Raw genomic sequence first — 19017 nt, forward strand, 5'->3', positions numbered from 1 at the left:
ACCCTTCCAGTACTGCTGTCGTATTAAGCCGGTGACCGATCTAAAAGGCTCATACAGAAACAATATAAAATCCATTGGACGGTGTAGTTATAAATACATATACCTGAGAGTTTATGCTACGTCGATGCTTATTTTAAGTTACCAAAGGCTTTGGTAGGTACACGCAGCTTTTATCTTGGTTTTAGAGGCTGGTACTATGCGATGGAATAAGTAATTAAATTAGAGGGAGATTCTCTGTGCTATCGTTAACATATTTTACTCTGAAGATTATCTTTTTCCATGTAAACTCCTTTTACTACAATTTAATTAATGTTCTTTTCGTTGTACATTTGCGCAAAACTATCGCGGTACTCCTATTATTATTATTATTATTATTATTATTATTATTATTAACCTCCGGAACTAACACTGTACGTTTGAATATTACACGCGGTTCTAAGGTGATGAACAAAACGTTACGCATGACACCTTGTCGTATCAATACGTTATCTGGAATACTCCAGTACTTCTAAAAATCAATTACCGCTTGTAAACATGTCAAATGATTCCACATGCGGTAGATATGCGACGAAGAACATGGGCTGGGTTACATATTACTCTTATTCTTGTTATACCTGCTCATAAAGGGAGAGGCGACTTGTAGCATATACTAATAGCTGAACTTAAAGAAAACGTTAGTTTGAAGTCATCTCCTATGACCTGGGATGTTGAAATGAAAATAAATATTAAAGTTAGCGCGAGAGAATAGCCAGTATCGATTATCCGGTTTCCAGTGGGCGTAAAAGGCGGAATAGCGGTAAAAATCACATGAACTGATCATAGAAAATCAATGATAACACCCGGTGTTTGAGACACGTTGACCTCACCATGTGCATTAACTATTGAAATGTACTTGTCCGAAGTAAGAGGCTACCTAAAGGCATTTAATCGGCATACCTGTAGGCTTATGAATTGATGGAACTACATATGTTTTTCTTCAGCGAATCTGAATTCTTGCAACAAACGCCACATCATTAAAATCAATGATTACCAGTTAAAACACATACACTCAACAAGAATGATTAGGATGAAATCTGTCGAACAAAATTATAGAGTCATAATGTTTCTTTTGGTTCCATAGACAACTACAATTTAAAAAAATCTACTTGCACGACAGTCTCTCATCGGGACGCCATGCTATAACTGAAATTATACTCTTCGAGGTGGCGTTGAACCAAGCTCACCAACTCACAGATCAAGGGCATCTGGCATGGTACATCCGCACTTGCCAAGGATACTTTTAAAATCTAAAAGAAATGACATCTAGCTGTAGCATTAGCTTTACTGGCCGGTACACATTTACGTGCTAGTATGAGACATGTTCTAATGTGCATGAGACATGTTCTGATGCGTAAGCATGTACGTTATTACCTCAATATTAAAAGTCGAACTACGCATCCTGACTATGGTTGGGGATATCCCGGGGAGATTTGCCACAATTATCAGCCGCTCTACAGGGAAAACGTCCAATAATGCTATGAGTCCAGCTGTCAACGGCTTCCCTGATGACTCAATTGTCTCAATTCACTCAGCCAAACAGACCACCTAGCTGCGTCATGTGACAAACCGGATGTCGTGTAGGAGCGAGTAGGAAGTACAGCCGTCGCCAGTGCTTGTTGTAAGAGCCGGAAAACATGGCCGCCTACTGGGGATTGTACACGCACGCGCATCGCATATTAGTTTCGACTTTCCAGGATGAGCAATTAGATGATCAGTAATCGCTAATCGCGTCATCTATATAGCGTTATCTCACCTTGGGGAGTTCCTTTATGAAATGGTGTCTGGCTATAGAAACTCATCAGCTGAAAATCGATGTGTTTTCGGCAGACAGATGTCATTGTCACCATTGTTCAAATGTGTGCATATTGAGTGGATTGGATGTAGCTTTTCACACGTGTATGGTATAAAGGGATGTGAACTGAACTTAATATTACTGATCCTAATATTTATATGACTGTAGCACTCATTAAACTGGATGCTAAATTATTTAAACCGCAATTATGAAGTACAGTAAAGTACGGTTATAACGAACTCAAAGGGACTTCTAATTTTAGTTCGTTATAACCGTAGTTCGTTATAAGCATATATACAGCATAACTACAGCAAATAGTGGGGACCAAAAAAGTAAGTTCGTCATATCCGTAAGTTCGTTATAAGCGTGTTCGTTATAACCGTAGTTTACTGTATAACTATTTCATATAGAAAAATATAAGGTATCAATTTATGATTTTTATATACTTTAGGATTTTGAATATTTTTACGTATCCATCAGATTTATATCATTTCCGAATCGAATAGGTTACTGATGGTTAGAATGACCATTATCGATGTATCTATCCATCCATCCATCCACCCATCTATCCACCCATCGTTCCATCAATCCATCCATCCATCCACCAATCGTTCCATCCATCCATCAATCTTTCCATCAATCTATCCATCCATCCATCTATCCATCCATCCATCCATCCGTCCATACAATACACGAAACGTGTCAAAAGAAAGTCTATATATACACTTGACAAGTGTATTTGACCAAAACATCACAACACTATTAAAAAACGTTATTAGGCTTACACAGTTGCCGAGACACTTTAAACTTATGGTCAAAAATCGCAAATATGATATCCATTTCAAATCCATCACCACCGAATAACCATTTCCTCTTTGTTTCCCTTTTATCCAACATCAAATATGAATGTATACTTTCTTTTGCCCGGCAGTTTCTATATATCACTAATTTTAGATCAGGGTCAGAATACAGAATGTATCACAAAGTGACTATCCTGGGTGAGGATATACGGATATATGTCCCATAGTACATGAATTATACTATGATATATTATACGTGATCAGGGGTGGGACACAACTATCACATATGGGTTAACAAGCACTATTTTGACGAGACAGACGCTACCAACATTGATATGACAGTAACTAGTTCTGAAAACAGACTGTTTCGTTTCGGGGAACTTAATAATAAGTCTAGACATCTATTGGTGTTGTACATCTAACTTCAAAAACAGTCACGTCAACCATATTTACCTTGTCCGCGTGTCTATTGAGGATTCAATGTTACAGGGTCTTCAAGAAGACAAAGATCGTTTTATAATTAGATATATCTTTCTATGGATATGTATAGCTATACCGTTTGAAAATCATGGATTATGAATGAAGGGATATAATATAGAGGACTGCAAGTGATGCATTTCGTACGAGTGCATGTTGGCCTAGAAATACTATTGATACTTGAGGCGCCTGCCTCCCAACGCAATGAGGCTCTCTTCGGAATTCACGTATTGAGAATGTGGGCTTCTGATCTCTACAACCTCGTAACTAGTGCTTGACATACGCAGCTGTGAAACTGTCCAGGGTTTATACATATGTAGGTATAATGAACTTTAATGGTCTTTCTTACACCCGTTTGATCGACTTTTTTAATATCGGTTATAACATTATAACAAATTCTTTTATGAATTATAACAACCCTTGGAGATCAGGGTTAGAACTGCTCTTCAGCAAACCATGCCCGTCGTAAGAGGTGCCTGGGTGGTCAGGCTTGGTGTCTCGGTTGAAGCAAGTCATCGCCATGCCGTTACGTGAACACCAGGTGTCATACACGACAGGGCTGTTATACATGTGTGTCACTGTTATTCCGAACACGATCCTTCAAATTACTTGTTACAAGACGTCTTAAAATGTCTGGAACACAAAAAAGTTGTCGATGCTATTTAGTTTTCTGCTGCCACTGAAATTACCGAGGTGGCACGTCTCGAAGGCGACAAGACCAGCAACGCATGCTATAGCTATGTATTCAACACACTCTGTTTATTCAGCCGATAATGTAACAGTTGCACTCGTAACTTATTTATGGCATATTGTTTCCCGGAGCCTCTAGATGATTATTTTTCGACTTGCAAAGATTCACGTCACATATCTCACTGCCTTTTGGGAAACGTGCACACATCTATGTGATCAAATATACATATACCGATAGTTTGTGTAAGTCATAGTAGACTTAAGTCCCTGGTGATACTCTGCAGTTTCAGTGTGTTCGTGAAATATGCACTTATAATACGGTGTACGGATCTGTTAGAAGTGGCCAACCGATACACAAATCATTGGGGACAATATGCTTGTCTCAGGTTCCTGTTCCAGTGAACAATATTGGACAGAGAAGGAGTTTGCAGCTTTTTTACAAGCGTTTGCAATTATCTAAAATTTTCAGTAACAGATAAAATATATTTCAACCTTTTGTTCCTGTTCATGACTTAGGTTTTAATATTGTACTGGTTCCACTATTAGTCGATTTCAGTTCAATGTAATGTGACGTTTCATAAACAAGTAGTTTTTATGTATCGAATGTCTTTATATCGAATTGGTGTATATTGCTATTGAAACCAGAGCTTCAAATTCAGTTTCATTGCTTGTCACATTCAAATAATGCTTAGTTGTGAAATAAAGAATATATGCACAAAAGTATTGATTTTGTACATTATCGATTTGTAAGTTGCTTTGAGAATGAACAGTAGTTATCAAGGCACGTTATTGAATAGGCACTTTAGATACTTTTATTATCATATGGCTCACCTGATTACGATAATCACAAACTGAAGTTCTACATGACGTCTGGATTGAATGAGCAAATCCATCGTGAACACTTGTCGCAGAGCTTTTAACTAAGATGTCATGCAAGTGAACCTAAAAACCTCAAAGGATTTGTTGCAATGTGTTTGCAATCTCAGAACATAACCAAGTTTAATTTTGTTAAAACATTTGATTTTTCAACTTTGCAAACCATTAGCTCACATGACAAACATAATTCGTTGATCCATGGGGAATTTGTCAAAAAACGTTGTGACCATAGATATTGTAGCATCAATATTTTCAAAGGTTCATAATGATTCATAAACAGATGATACAGTCGGAATATTTCTAATAATAATGGTAAGAGCTCGATCTGATGAATCTGGAAACATAAACACGTCGAATACGCCATTCGATCTCATTATTAGGTTTTTGATACGCCTAAGAGACGCAACTCTGCACAGCGAAAAGACGAGTGGGCCACCCATGCTCCCCGTTTATAATGACCACATTATTTATCGCCTAAAGATGCCTAGGAGAACACGTTCGAATCACCATAACCTTAATGGCTAACACCCCTGACGGAAGAATATCTTTATAATCTTTATGAACAAAAACATGATTGTGCAATTCGATGGTTGATGTCACGAAAGCTATCAAAATATGTGTTACAACAATATTGTTCCTGTATTGAATTTGTAGTAGAAATCAATACCTGTGTTTCGTAAACCTTTGGCATCAGTGCTTGGCCTGCGTTTTAACCGACACAGAAGCTGTGAAAATCGTCTTTTTTGGACACCCTTACAGAAACAAAACCTGTTATTGGTCTACCGATGCTTGACGTTTCCTTGTGTACAGTATTGTGCGAGCTGTGTATTATTGAAGCGTTCGCTCAGAATTTGTGAAACGTATTTCTGGTGTCCCCCGCCGTGATATTGTTTGAAAAAATTGCTAAAAGCGACGTACATCACTCACTCATTCCATCTCTTTTTCTGATATATATAGTCCTCGTGTGGATGGCAAATATACTAGCCATCCCATTAGGATGGTATTTGATGCCCCCCCCCCCCCCCGCCCCCCCCCCTCTCTCTCTATCGCCAAATCTCTCTCCCTTTTGCTTCCTCTGCATAAAATAAAAAACATAAAAACCGTTCTTTCGACGGTCTGGAGGCATACGTCCTTGTATGTCATTTCCAGGAGATATTGGTTATATCTTGGACATTTTGTGAAAACTATCAATGTCACACGTACACATTTAAAAAAAAAGATACATCGGCGTTTGAGATATAAAAATACGGTGATTAACTTTTTACACAGTGAATATTCACTTGTACCTCACTGAGTTAGTCTCCAAAGTCATATCGTCTACCGTCTTTTCTTGAAGGATAAAGTTACCACCTATAAGGCCATGGTTCGCTTGATTCGGGATACATGTTTTATTTAACATGAGTTGGCTTTTCAGGTAAATTCCTATCGCAATCGGAATGCCGTATCTCCTAGCGCAATCGGAATGCCGTATCTCCTAGCGCAAACGGAATGACGTTTGCCATACTTCAAGGAACGTCATACGACTTTTCCTCAAAGCACCCGAAGCCTACGTTACATGGTAGATATATGGAGGGCATAATGGTGGATGCAAATCAGACTTCTAACGTGTTCCATAATACAAATATGTTCCCAAGGTTGTTCAAGTGAACAACTGACTTGTATGTGCATGTGTTTGTGACGGATATGCCACTGGTGGGACAGGATACGCTCACCGTTCACGAACACCTGGTATGCTCGTGTACATTCACTCACGCCCATGACATAGTCGTCATCGTACAATGGACGCTGCTTGTAGCAAGGATATCTTATGATTATGGAAAGAGTTTTGTTAGGTATGTTTATTAATTAGATAAATGCGTACCTTTCATGATTCATAATACAATGTATACAATGATGGTTATGTAGAAGAAGAACAAGAAAAAGAGGAAGAAGAGGTAGAAAAGGAAGAGGAAGAAAAAGAAGAAGAGGAGGAAGAATAGGAAGGAGAGGAAGAAGAAGAGGAGGAAGAAGAGGAAGAAAAAGAGGAGGAAGAAGAGGTAGAAAAAGAGGAAGAAGAGGAAGAAGAAGATAAAGGTTTTGAACACATCATTTGAACACATGAGCAGGAAAGTGCTGAGAGAGTTTAATGGTGTATTTTCTAATGTAATATGTATAAAAAAACTGTATTATACATAATTATATTGAAAAGGTAATTACAAAACCATCAAACAAACATTAGTATAAACTATATTTAACTCTCGCAAGGCTCGTATATTCTTAGAAAGACTAAATTATCTCGTTTCTGAGACTTACTATTTCGTTCGCACGAGATATGTATCTCGGGACTGATTACTTAACCCACCCCCAAGTATCGGTGCTCATACAAAAGCTGTGATGCGTGTGATGGCGTTATATTTTTAGGTTCACTTATGTTTTTTTCATTCCTAATTACGTATTATAAAGTTTAAAGAATGAGTTTCGGTTATTTTGTCTTATAAACATATAAAATAGAAGAGATTGTTGCTTGTAACGTGGGTGGCCAATGATTGAATGTTATTTTCCATGTATGTCGTTTATCGCAGACACAAATAACATTCTTCGTTATATGCTTATTGAATAGAAATAAATGGACTGAGGTTATTAGCATTATAGTGGTTCAGGTTCCGTGGTAGATTGTCGTGATGCATAACTGATGCAGTCATCCATTAATGGTTATCTAATGACAACCGTTTTAAACTGAAACATTGAGATTTTTTTCGAAAATTCATTAGCGACAATAGCAAAACGTATGAGCTCTCTTTAATAGAAGATACACGATTTCAAAAGGATAGCTTAAATCGGAAACATCACAAACGTGATTCCTTAATGAGAATTTGTATTGTCTCTTGAAACATGTAAAATCACCATCTCGAAAATGAAACCTCATTGAATAGGAACAAAACATGTTTTCATGTCATTCACGAATGTTATCACTTTAATTTAGCACCGTGTTTGCTGCTTCATCCCATAAGGTTCATCTTTAAATTCAAAAGAATTAACGTGTGGATACGTTTAGGTTGTTTTCACATGAAATATTTAATCCCTACAAAACAGAAGGACCTGTCAATGGGGTCTTTATGGACTTAATGATATATCGCATTGGAAAGGATGGCAGTTTGACATGTTACAGTTATTGCTCTCCGTTACTTTATAGCAGCCATGAACCAAGAATGGCTGTCTTATCAGTACTACGGGAAATAGTTTTTTTTCTAGAACAATCATTGCAAAACCTATTAAAAAATAAATGCGGCAATGTAAAGTCAAAACGTCAACGTTAGGGAATAATCAGGCACGATTATCTACTAGTGATGAATCATATATAAATAAAAATCAGTGACAACACCAGGTGTTCACGAAAAGAGTAAGCGTGTCCAGCTCAAGACATGCCAAAGAGTGAGTTGTGTTTGTTGTCGAATGAAAGGGTAACATCAGTTGTAAAAAGATCCATGGTCAACGATGTCAAAGCCTTGCAGACAGAGCACCAATTGCTCACTGGGACTCCGTTGTCAATAAGGATATTTGCTTTATCAGACAGGACATTGTTTCTTTGTGATATTTAAACATATTAGTATCTGTACGACATACATTTTCAAACAGTTCTTGACGTGTGTCAATTGGAACTTCGGGTGGAAGGTAACATTGAATTCTTCATTCAATTGCGAATATCGATCAAGCCTATCTTCTGTGTTGGCTGATACAAACGTTATAGATACAATATTTTTTCTAGTTATATTTCAAAGCAGACGAAGGATAAATTGAGAACCAACACGTTTTACTATCCACATATGCAATCTAAGATTAACATATGAATTGAAAGTATAAACTCATGATCAATCAGCCTGGAAAAATAAATGGAGCCATTTGCGTCGTAAAAACAATGTATTGTTCATGGATTCGTGTCGTGGAATCGGAAGTGTTGATCAGGTTACTGTCATTTATTTTAATATTGGGCAGCAGAATTACAATAACAGAACTGATAGCATTAATCATTTGGTAATACACTGTCGTGATCATTGTGAATACCGAATAATGATGAACATCGTTTGTGTGCATAGCGCTGCATATATCCCTTGACGTAAAATTGGATCCTAGTATTTTCTATAAGACAAATTGTGGAACGTATTTCTGACACATCGTATTGGCCATGTCAAGCGGAGAGCGCAGTTAAACATTATTTCTTCACATGCAGGCATTTGAACAGTTGACAGGGGGTATATAGAACATTGGAACATTTGAACATTCGAATCATTACCAAATGATTACCAACTGTCACTTTTGAGAACTTTTCTGTTAACTGTTGACAGTTATTGAAACCTGAAGCATACTGAAGTACTTCAAACAATGAAAGTCCAATAAGTTGTATTTATCAAATATGATGCTACTTTCACTTGGTAGTTTCGTTTTGTTGAAACTTCTGACAAATCAAAGAAACAAGTTCAAAAACTATACCTTCAACTATCCTTGTACCAATAATGGCATCCAGGTTGACACTACGGTACTCCTTGCTGAAGAAGGCCAGAGTGGCACCCAAGGCACTAAGGGTACGGTCAAGGAGGACATCAGTGTTGTTGCTGATCACGGCCTTAGCTTGTATAGAAGCCGGTACCCCGAAGAGTAGCAAGCAGCAAACCGCCTGAGCAAATACTACCATTCCTACAATATTCTTTCAACACGTAATCTTTGAGACAGCCGTTGGTTCCTGATCGTCATCTTCTACTGTTGTGAAGATATACCCCCTACACCCTGCGTGGGTGACCGGGCTGTTCCTATTGGTTGCAGGGAGTACACAAATGCAGAGGGGCAGTCTTCCTCGTAGTCACTGTCCTATGTTCTCACGAGGCTGTCGCTGCCTGCATCAGTTGCCATCATCGATCCACGGCGAACGAACGCTGCTACTGCGCTTTACTAGTCAGACATCGAGCTCATGTTCCTGTGGTGCGTACCGCATTACCTGGATTATACTAATTGTTCCATATTGTATGGCGGTAAAATAGCCTGTGGACAGAGATGCTCATATTATCAGAATCAAGGCCGTTCCTTGGTCATATTACGCTATTCATGGAACTTGCGATATGAGTCTCAATTCCGACACTAATTTCTGTGTGCGTAATGATAGGTTGTGAGCTGAAAATGTACACCCGTGAAAAAGAGCAAAATCGACATGGAAATTAATTTGCTGTTATTCGAGTGACGATAAGTTATGTCCGCAGTCTATGAAATTGTACATGAACAGGATCTCAGAAATGTTTCATGAAACCAAACTAGAGGTTCTACATATAGACTGTGTTTAGTCTCAGTGGTAGTGTCGATCTTTTAAACATTTTCATCTAAATTCATCACGACACGCACTAATTCCTTCGATGACGACAATGGTTGTATGACAAGCTCAGACATATGCATACATGTTCACAAGATATACACATTGCATTTTCTTCAACAAATAAAATAGCATTGGATGTATTATTCATGGAATGTTTCCAACACTTATATTGCCATAGACGGCAGTATTATAACTGAAGAATTGTGTCAAAAGATAAGCAGATGCCATACTTGCTCATTTGTGCGCAGAGATCTCAGAACTGACAAACTCCTTTAAAACATTGAACTCTATAGCTCTTTGTCACTCATAAATAGACGGAACAGCTCTTTTTAAACATCCTTCAATGCGTTTTTTTTAAATTAAAAAATAGTTTTTATATCTCGGATGTTATGAAGGTATCATTCAAAGCGAAAAAAAGAATCAAGCCAAACATCTGCAAAACATTGAACCGTTGAACCATGGTAGCTCCTTGACACTTTAATAATGGAAAACCCGTTCAAACATCCTTCAATGCGCGGTTTAATAACAAAATAAGCTCCTCGTCTAGATGTTCTGCAGATGCAGTGAGGATAGCATTTGAAACGAGTTCAAGATTCATGACCTTTATCATCCGCCAAATCTGATAAAGACATCCAGTCTCATCATGCAATGGGGGACACGGGTGGCCCAGTCGTCTAAGGCGCCCGATTCGCTGTGCAGAGATGCGTCCCTTGGGCACGCCAGAAACATATGATTGTGGGTTCGAATCCCGGTTCACCCCGATTATTGTTCTAGGTTTGTCAGCACCATACCCGTGCTCGTGGGTTTCACCGAAGTGGTAACCGTCTGAGACCTGCATCACTTGGGGCTGTCCTCCCACATTACGCTGACACGCCGTGATAAAACTGGAATACTGTTAAACGCAGCGTTCAACCAAATTCTCGAGGCCAACAGACCAATACAACCGACCCATTAACAGTTTGTCAACCTTATCATTTCGAAGGCATATATACTGGTATAATAATAATTTTATATATATGGATTGTATGCATATTATTCAAACCATATACAGGTGCGCTTAAAAATGGTCGGAGACTTAATAACTGATTCATATTATGAGTAGGGTCCATCGCCGCTGGGAAGCCATGACACTTAACCAGCGAGTCTAACCGTCCGATCACTTTAATCCCACGAGAAGCATTCAATTTGGTTTCTGGGACTTATTATAACCGAAAATCCCCACGGGCCAGAGTGTAATGGCATCTACTTGTTAATTGAACAAGATGCTTCTTTGATAAACTACAATTCACATTCTCTTTGGCCTTCAAACACCGAGAACTGGTGGTACTACTGCCTCTTTGTCCGTGTAGCTTTATCATGTCCACAGCGGACACTATGGTCATAATCATTTCCCCTCACCGCGTAATGACATGCATTACATGCCTATTATATTTTACGTGGCATTTGTCTATTGTTCTTGTCGTTCAAAGACTTGACAACACTCACACACACATAATTATGAAAAGGCTCATATCATTTAATAACAATGGATTATTTGAATTACTTTGAAATATAAATGGAAATTCTTCTTTCTTTCGTGGCGAACAGTGAGTGATGCGTCCTTGTGTTCCTTTTACAAAAAGGCTCCCGTTCTTAAGCATGGTCGCAAAATACTCTTCTTATTTTTAGAAAACAAATTTCACGTTGCCAGACTATACAAGAGTTCATCAGGAGCACAGAACAGGCATCATACGGCACAGCGAATGTGCATCCGTAAAATGAGCATCTGCTCACATCCTTCCTATTAACGCGCAACTCAAGACATTTAACTTCGGTAGATGTATATTACATTACTTTGAAGAACATCCCTCATATGAATGGGTTCCCACACACCTTGCATGACCAGGAATAGACTAAGTTTAATTTGCGGTCGGGATATCAGTCAACACTGGTCCTCAGTGACCAGTTATTAACCACCATACGATCCCCACGCAACAGGGGATCTGACCAGGTTATAATTGGCAACTGCAGGGAGTTGTTTGGACCGTCGGTCAACACCATCACGTAACGCAGTGTGATAATTCTCTACCACAATCTACCTCTGCCATTGTGGGCAGGATACAGACATGATCAAGCGGTATAGTGTCACTTCAGGAAAAGCAATAAGACCGGATGAGATTGTAAATCTTTATCTGGTCAAAGAGTAAGAAGGTTCTTCGTGATTGGAACTTGTCAGTGACATTGATAGGATGCACTGCATGGAATGCCAATGTCAGTGGAGGTATTTATGTGATTTTGTGTTTAACAGTGTTCGTTCTGTTAGTCAGAAAGAAGGGGACACTTTAGCGATATACTGTCATGGTTCTTGTTGATCATACATCTTTGTCATGATCTATTGCCGCATCACAGTATACTATACAATATAAGAAAATTGGCTCAGTGACGACGGAGGGTGAAAAGAATTTACAGACGATGAATGATCTTTACGTACGTCTTGATTTCGTTTGGATAAATTGGATCCTCTGGTTCTATTCTTCATTTCCTGGTGACTGTTTCGTCTTTCGCCCCTCTTATATTGTGAGTCGGAGCGGGAGTTTGACTTCCGTGAGTAACGTGTCTGAAATTAACGCCTCTCGCCGTCTGACGCTCATCAGCTAGGGAAGCCATATTGGAAACATGGACATTCCCGTGGGCATATGTAACCTTTCTCAGTTACTTAATGTTTAAGTTATTTATATTTAATTTCCCTTATTACTGTCTCATATGATCCATCTGGACTATGTGTCCAGTGAGAAGCGTAAAAAGGTTCAAAGATGCCATCTTAATATATATTAAATATCCAAATTAATTATTTCCGAGTCAGCAATAGTTACCATTACTGTCAATATTACTGCGTTTGTACATGTTTTATCACAGGAGATTTCAACGTTAACTGTACTTACCCTAATGGTTAAAATCAAAATGAACTTATTTAGTAAATACTATACTAAAACGAATAAGGGGACAATGAAAAGTATAATGGAAATAAGCTTAACCGTCAGTGCATTTGAAACAGCTCGATACACATTCAACACATGTCTGAATCAAATGTTGAGATGGGTTTGTGTGCATAATTTCCAACTCGTATTTGGGAGACAAGCCTGGGAACCCATGATAACATATAATTTTACTGTGTCTAAAACTAAGTGTTTCCTTGTTCATTTCAATCAGTATATATTCATTTGACAACACACGACACTTTTCACACATACTCATCAGCTCATCAACTCATCATTTGCCTGTCTGAGCATATGGAGCAGTGAGCTCTGAGATTTATTCGTTGTCATTTATTCCTACATCTATAGAGACAGCGCGGAGCCAACTTGCTCATCAAGCCATAATCACGGTTCGGGTCCCAACTTAGGTTCAGTGTGTGAAGCCGATTCTGGGTGTTCCGGCGTGATATGTCAAGACTTTTTCTCACTCACGGACTCACCACACACAAACAACCACTAACCACATACACAAGTACCGTCTCACGCAGGCTCAGTCACTCATTAGATTCTATGGAATATAAGCTAAAAGCATTGTTAAAATAAGTGATAAAATCCCTTTCCATAATCATGAGAAATATTTGGTATAAGCAGAGTCCATTGTACGATCCGGCTTACCATTAGCATGGGTTTTTTTTCTGAATCACTATGAACCAAACCTATCACTCGTGTTTCTCTGTCGACTAGAATACGGATCAATGCTAGAACACAGGAAACACTAAGTCACATCTGTTGTACAGGGGGTGCTGTATTACATATTTCTCCCTTAAATTGTCACTCTCCCATTACCTAGGTATATGGAGTCCGTACTCCCACAATCTATGTGGTGTGAAATATGGTTGAACCGTACAATGACACCAGTCGATCTTTCCCGGAAATATATGTCATAAAAAAAACCTTTATAGAGAAATAATAAACAACATATGCATTTCAGTAGGATAAAAAAACGGTTATACAATTAACAGCATAGGCCATTAACGGATACAGCTTCCATCTGTCATTATGAAAATCATTTTGCTTGAAATGTTTAATTCTTTGTTGCGTGAAATTATTTCTTTCATGTGTTTCCGGTATTATAATGACGTTGATTAGTGCCGGCGGTTCACATGCCTTTGAAATTGTATCGCATTGATTTACCGATAATGTTATACAGTTCATCCCAGCAGTTTCTGATGAACTTCATTGAACCCTCCGATGTGAGGTCTCAACATTTGGAACGTTTTTGTTTGAATGCTACATGTACTTGCTTAAGACCGCATAGACCTATGTGTCGGAAGACTGCCAACTCATCAATTTTCAAGCAATATCGAGAGGCCAGTAAAAAATCGAGACAGGTTTAGACAAACCTGTGATTAATATTATGAGCATCTTTACTTGCCGTCGGAGAACGATGACATACAGTCAACAAAAGAAACTTGGATTGACCACCCAACCCATTTATGTGGTTTTTCACAACAATCAGGTGTTATTTGGGGAGACTTATCCAACCTGGTATCCCAACTGATACATTAATATGAACGACGTATATATCTTAAACGGGTGTACATCTGGAATGACATTGCTAAATGGCCGTCCTTTAAAACACCAAATAAAACAAAGCGAATCATTGCAGAAGGCAGCACTTGCAGTAATTGAGGACCATCAGGCCGCACTACCAGAGACGGCTAATTCATTTTCTGAAACATCACAGATCCTGTTACGCCATCTTCGTCGAGGTTAGCTATCTGTATTCTGGTACTTCTGCTATCTTTCGAATTTATTTATGAAAACGAGGACACCGAAAATATTAAGGTGACGATATTCTATGATTTGAAAGAGAATATAATTAAATTGCATGACATTTGACCTCGTAAATTGTAACTGCAGCTGAAGTTGTATTGGAAATCGTTCAAATATTTTTTGATAGCTTTAGATGTATTACATCGAGATTAATGGTTGTTTCGAAACCGCCAATGACATTTGAGCATGGACTTTTAAATACTTAAAAAACATCCTTGAGGATTAGAAAATCTGGATGTTCGTTGAAAAGAGAAGGAGAAATTCATATGTCTCTTTGTACAAAAAGAAAAACTGATATAAACGAATTGCGCGTGTATTTCAGTAAAATATAATCACCATAAACATTGAGAAACACCATTACTCGTTTACATGAACTATGAGTAAGCCTATTTCAAATCGTCAGCTTTATTTTAAAAAAAGAGAGTGTTCCAATCGATTCTTTACAAGTTGTTTTTCTAAACTGAAGATAGTGTGTCTACTACGGTGTCAGTTGGTTATATCTGCTAATGTGATTACGGCGTAATTGTCTGTAGCTGCTGTCAATAGAATCTCCCTGAGCATAAACAGTTTTTCTTGCCACAAAATGAAGGCAAATAGCAAATGTTTAAACTAAAAGAAAATCAGCAAAAGGTCATGTACACCACTACAACAATTGATGACAATAATGCTAGAAGCGTAATAATTAATGGTTTCATCTTATATTGAATTATATTTGACGAGGTTATGTTTGTATTGGAACATCTAAAGGCTACGAAGGATGTATGTGTACATTATTACAGTCGTTGTATTAGCTATTTGTGTAGAGTGATTCGGCAAAATGCTTGTTACCATATACTGACGACTTTTGACAAAAATGGCAAAATTTAGTCTGTCATATAAGATTACTATTATTATAAACTTGGTTTTGACGTGAATGGATATCTCAAGATTGTGGCGATCGGAACAGTTTTATGCCTTTAAGCAATGCTGCAAGGTTTGGCATTGTAAAATAGCAAATTCACCTTTCTTGCAAGTATATTCTTATTATGAATAACTACTTGTTGGTATCAGAGAAATATATGTCTATGTTTTGCACGTGAAAGAGAAAGACTTTATATTAATTCCACTGCCTATCTCAACTAAACTGACATTCACCACTCGCCCCTTTCCGTAACCTGCATGAAGAATGGTCTTCTTATTGATTAATGTTATGTGCGAAAATACGACAAACCAGTCAGAATGCGCGTGTGACTTCAAGTACTTCGGGGGGCGGTCGGGTCACGCAGAAGACCCAGGTTCGATTCCCGACATGGGTACAATGTGTGAAGCCCATTTCTGGTGTCCCCGGCCGTGATATTGCTGGAATATTGCTAAAAGCGGCGTAAAACCATACTCACTAATTCACTCACTCAAGTACTTTGGTCACAGAATCCCTCAGGAATCATTTATTTGTGTTTACATATGTCTTGCATCTAACAATATACCCCAGATACAGTTTTATCTGTTTAATCATACTGTATAAACTCCGTATGTCCCTATAGCATCTGGAATATATATGACTTATATAGAAATAAATGTGAATCATTACGCTCCGAGTTGACAATTCTTTGAAATATGCCCGTTTGCGCAAAGACGGAACCCAGTCGCAAAAATGACCGCTTTCGTGGGGCGTGTTGCTATTCGGCTTGTCCCGGAATGACACGAGTTAGTCACGAATAGGTAAACTGAATGACCTGTACAACATATACGGTTTAATAAAAATTTAGACCCATAACTCTGGGTATGTACGAAGTGTAACCTTTCCGTAAAAGAAAATGTGTATCATAACATTTTCCCATAAATATGTCAATTTTACATGTAACAACGTATCACCAGGTATTATTAAGAGCCATCTTTCCAAACGGTTATCAATAGTCTGTATTCCGCAATTTTTTATAAGCATAATATGTCCATATATTTGAAAATAACTAATGTAAACATATGAGTTAATGCATATGTATATCATGGGCTTCAAGTATATATGTACATTCTGGGCCATGTGCCCTTTAGACATGAATAAACAATGTTCTCCATAATAACGTCATCAATGCTTTTTCATCCAAACACGTTGTCCATCGTTGAGAATATTTTGTCATGCTGTCATCCACTGGATTAATGGCTCACATCCACTTGGACTGTTAAATCCCAAACTTTTGAATATAGTAAAATATAGTTCCTAATTTGAACTTGATACACTTCATTGACGATGATTCTTCCGTGGAATGTGATTTGTGGGAAATTCATGTACTGGAAATCCTGCTTGGCACCATCTGTGTGGAATGTGGGCCCAAAACCTTCCGACAAGAAACAGGAACCCCCGTGCGTATATATTACGTTTCTCTTCTGACAGAAATGTTTCGCCATGCATTTCATTGAAGCTAACTTGGTTCGGTATACTGTAAAAAACATTAAAACACATTTAACGAGAACAACATTTCACGCTTTCTTTTATATAATGTTTCAATCATCGTACTTCTAAGGAACATTTCCCTCGAGAGATGCTGTCAGGACATACGCATTGAACTATTTCTAGTTTTTAAGGTTATGGTATATTTTGTGACATTGAACTCACTTGGATTTGGAAGCACATGCATGAAATGACCCTTTTCGAGGTGCCATCACTGTTACCATACAGTGCTCGGTGAACGTCTAGTACCATCACTGCTATCAGTGTTTCGCAGCTTGTGTTACAATTGTTACTTTAAGGGTTTTGCGAACAATTGGTGTCTTCACTTACTCTACAGTGTGTTTGCGGACAGCTGGTGTCACCACTTACTTTACAGTGTTTCGCGGACAGCTCGTGTCATCACTCCTTTTACAGATTTTCGCAAACAGCTGTTGTCATCACTTACTGTACAGTGTTTCGCGGACAGCTGGTGCCATCACTGCTTTTACAGTGCTTCGCGAACAGCTGGTGTCATCACCCCTTTTACAATGTTTCGCGAACAGCTGGTGTCATCACTCCTTTTACAGTGTTTCGCGAACAGCTGGTGTCATCACTCCTTTTATTGTGTTTCGCGAACAGCTGGTGATATCACTTTCTTTACAGTGTTTCGCGAACAGCTGGTGATATCACTTTCTTTACAGTGTTTAGTGAACAGCTGGTGATATCACTTACTTTACAGTGTTTCGCGAACAGCTGGTGTCATCACTCTTTTTTGTGTTTCGCGAACAGCTGGTGATATCACTTTCTTTACAGTGTTTAGTGAACAGCTGGTGATATCATTTACTTACAGTGTTTCGCGAACAGCTGGTGATATCACTTACTTTACAGTGTTTAGTGAACAGCTGGTGATATCACTTACTTACAGTGTTTAGTGAACAGCTGGTGATATCACTTACTTACAGTGTTTAGTGAACAGCTGGTGATATCACTTACTTACAGTGTTTAGTGAACAGCTGGTGATATCACTTTCTTTACAGTGTTTAGTGAACAGCTGGTGATATCACTTACTTACAGAATTTCGCGAACAGCTGGTGTCATCACTTACTTTACAGTGTTTTGCGAGCAGCTGGTGTCATCACTTGCTTTACAGTGTGTCCAGACTTACTTTTTAAAGTGTTTTTGTCCTCGAATACACGGGGCAATCACTGTTTCTTACTAGTGGCTCGTAAGCATTTAAAAAAATCGTTTAATTTGTTTTGATCTGAATACCAAACTTTTTTCAATTTGATGTTTCCGGCTTGTGGATAACTGAATTGATTTTGTCTTGGATTAGAAGAGAATTGCGATTAGAACTATCGTGAGTATTACGGCACTAACGTATTACGGCACTCTGAAAAGATTATGAATTTGCAGATAAAATGACCCTGACTTTGGGTCAGATTTCCTGACATTCCAGGATTGAATACACGCAGCAGACCAGTCCTGAAACTGAGAGTTGAGAAAGAACGATTTTCAATAAATTTATACCTGATTGAGGATTTCATTCATCAAACGATGATCACAGTTTGCATGAATTCACATTTTGTCGCCATTCTAAAGATGAAATATGTATACTTGTGGATGAATGAACTGTTGCATACTGGAATCGATACGACCGCCTGAAAATGATGGCCGAGAAACCTTATCTGTTTCCTTACTCCGGACTCGTCTTTTAAGATTGCAAATAAAACTGTAAGAGATAAACCCCAAACCTCAATCTTTGTAAGCATCATAAATAGTCTTAATGAATAAAATGTGACTTATTAGATACA

At 38.3% G+C, this 19017-nt stretch overlaps 1 protein-coding gene across 1 annotated transcript in view; it reads right to left on the reverse strand.

Moving 5' to 3' along the window:
• The window catches only part of LOC139469027 (UPF0764 protein C16orf89 homolog), a 34486-nt gene extending 24905 nt beyond the window's left edge, over window positions 1-9581 (reverse strand). Inside the window, exon 1 of the mRNA XM_071251162.1 lies at window positions 9142-9581. Within this exon, the coding sequence (XP_071107263.1) occupies window positions 9142-9343 (202 nt within the window). The 5' untranslated portion in view covers window positions 9344-9581. The remainder of the gene's footprint in view (window positions 1-9141) is intronic.
• Between the last annotated feature and the right edge of the window lie 9436 nt (window positions 9582-19017).

This window comes from Haliotis cracherodii, unplaced genomic scaffold (assembly GCF_022045235.1).
Source record: "Haliotis cracherodii isolate W230 unplaced genomic scaffold, xgHalCrac1.p SCAF_2, whole genome shotgun sequence".
In the NCBI taxonomy this organism is placed as follows: Eukaryota; Metazoa; Mollusca; class Gastropoda; order Lepetellida; family Haliotidae; genus Haliotis; species Haliotis cracherodii.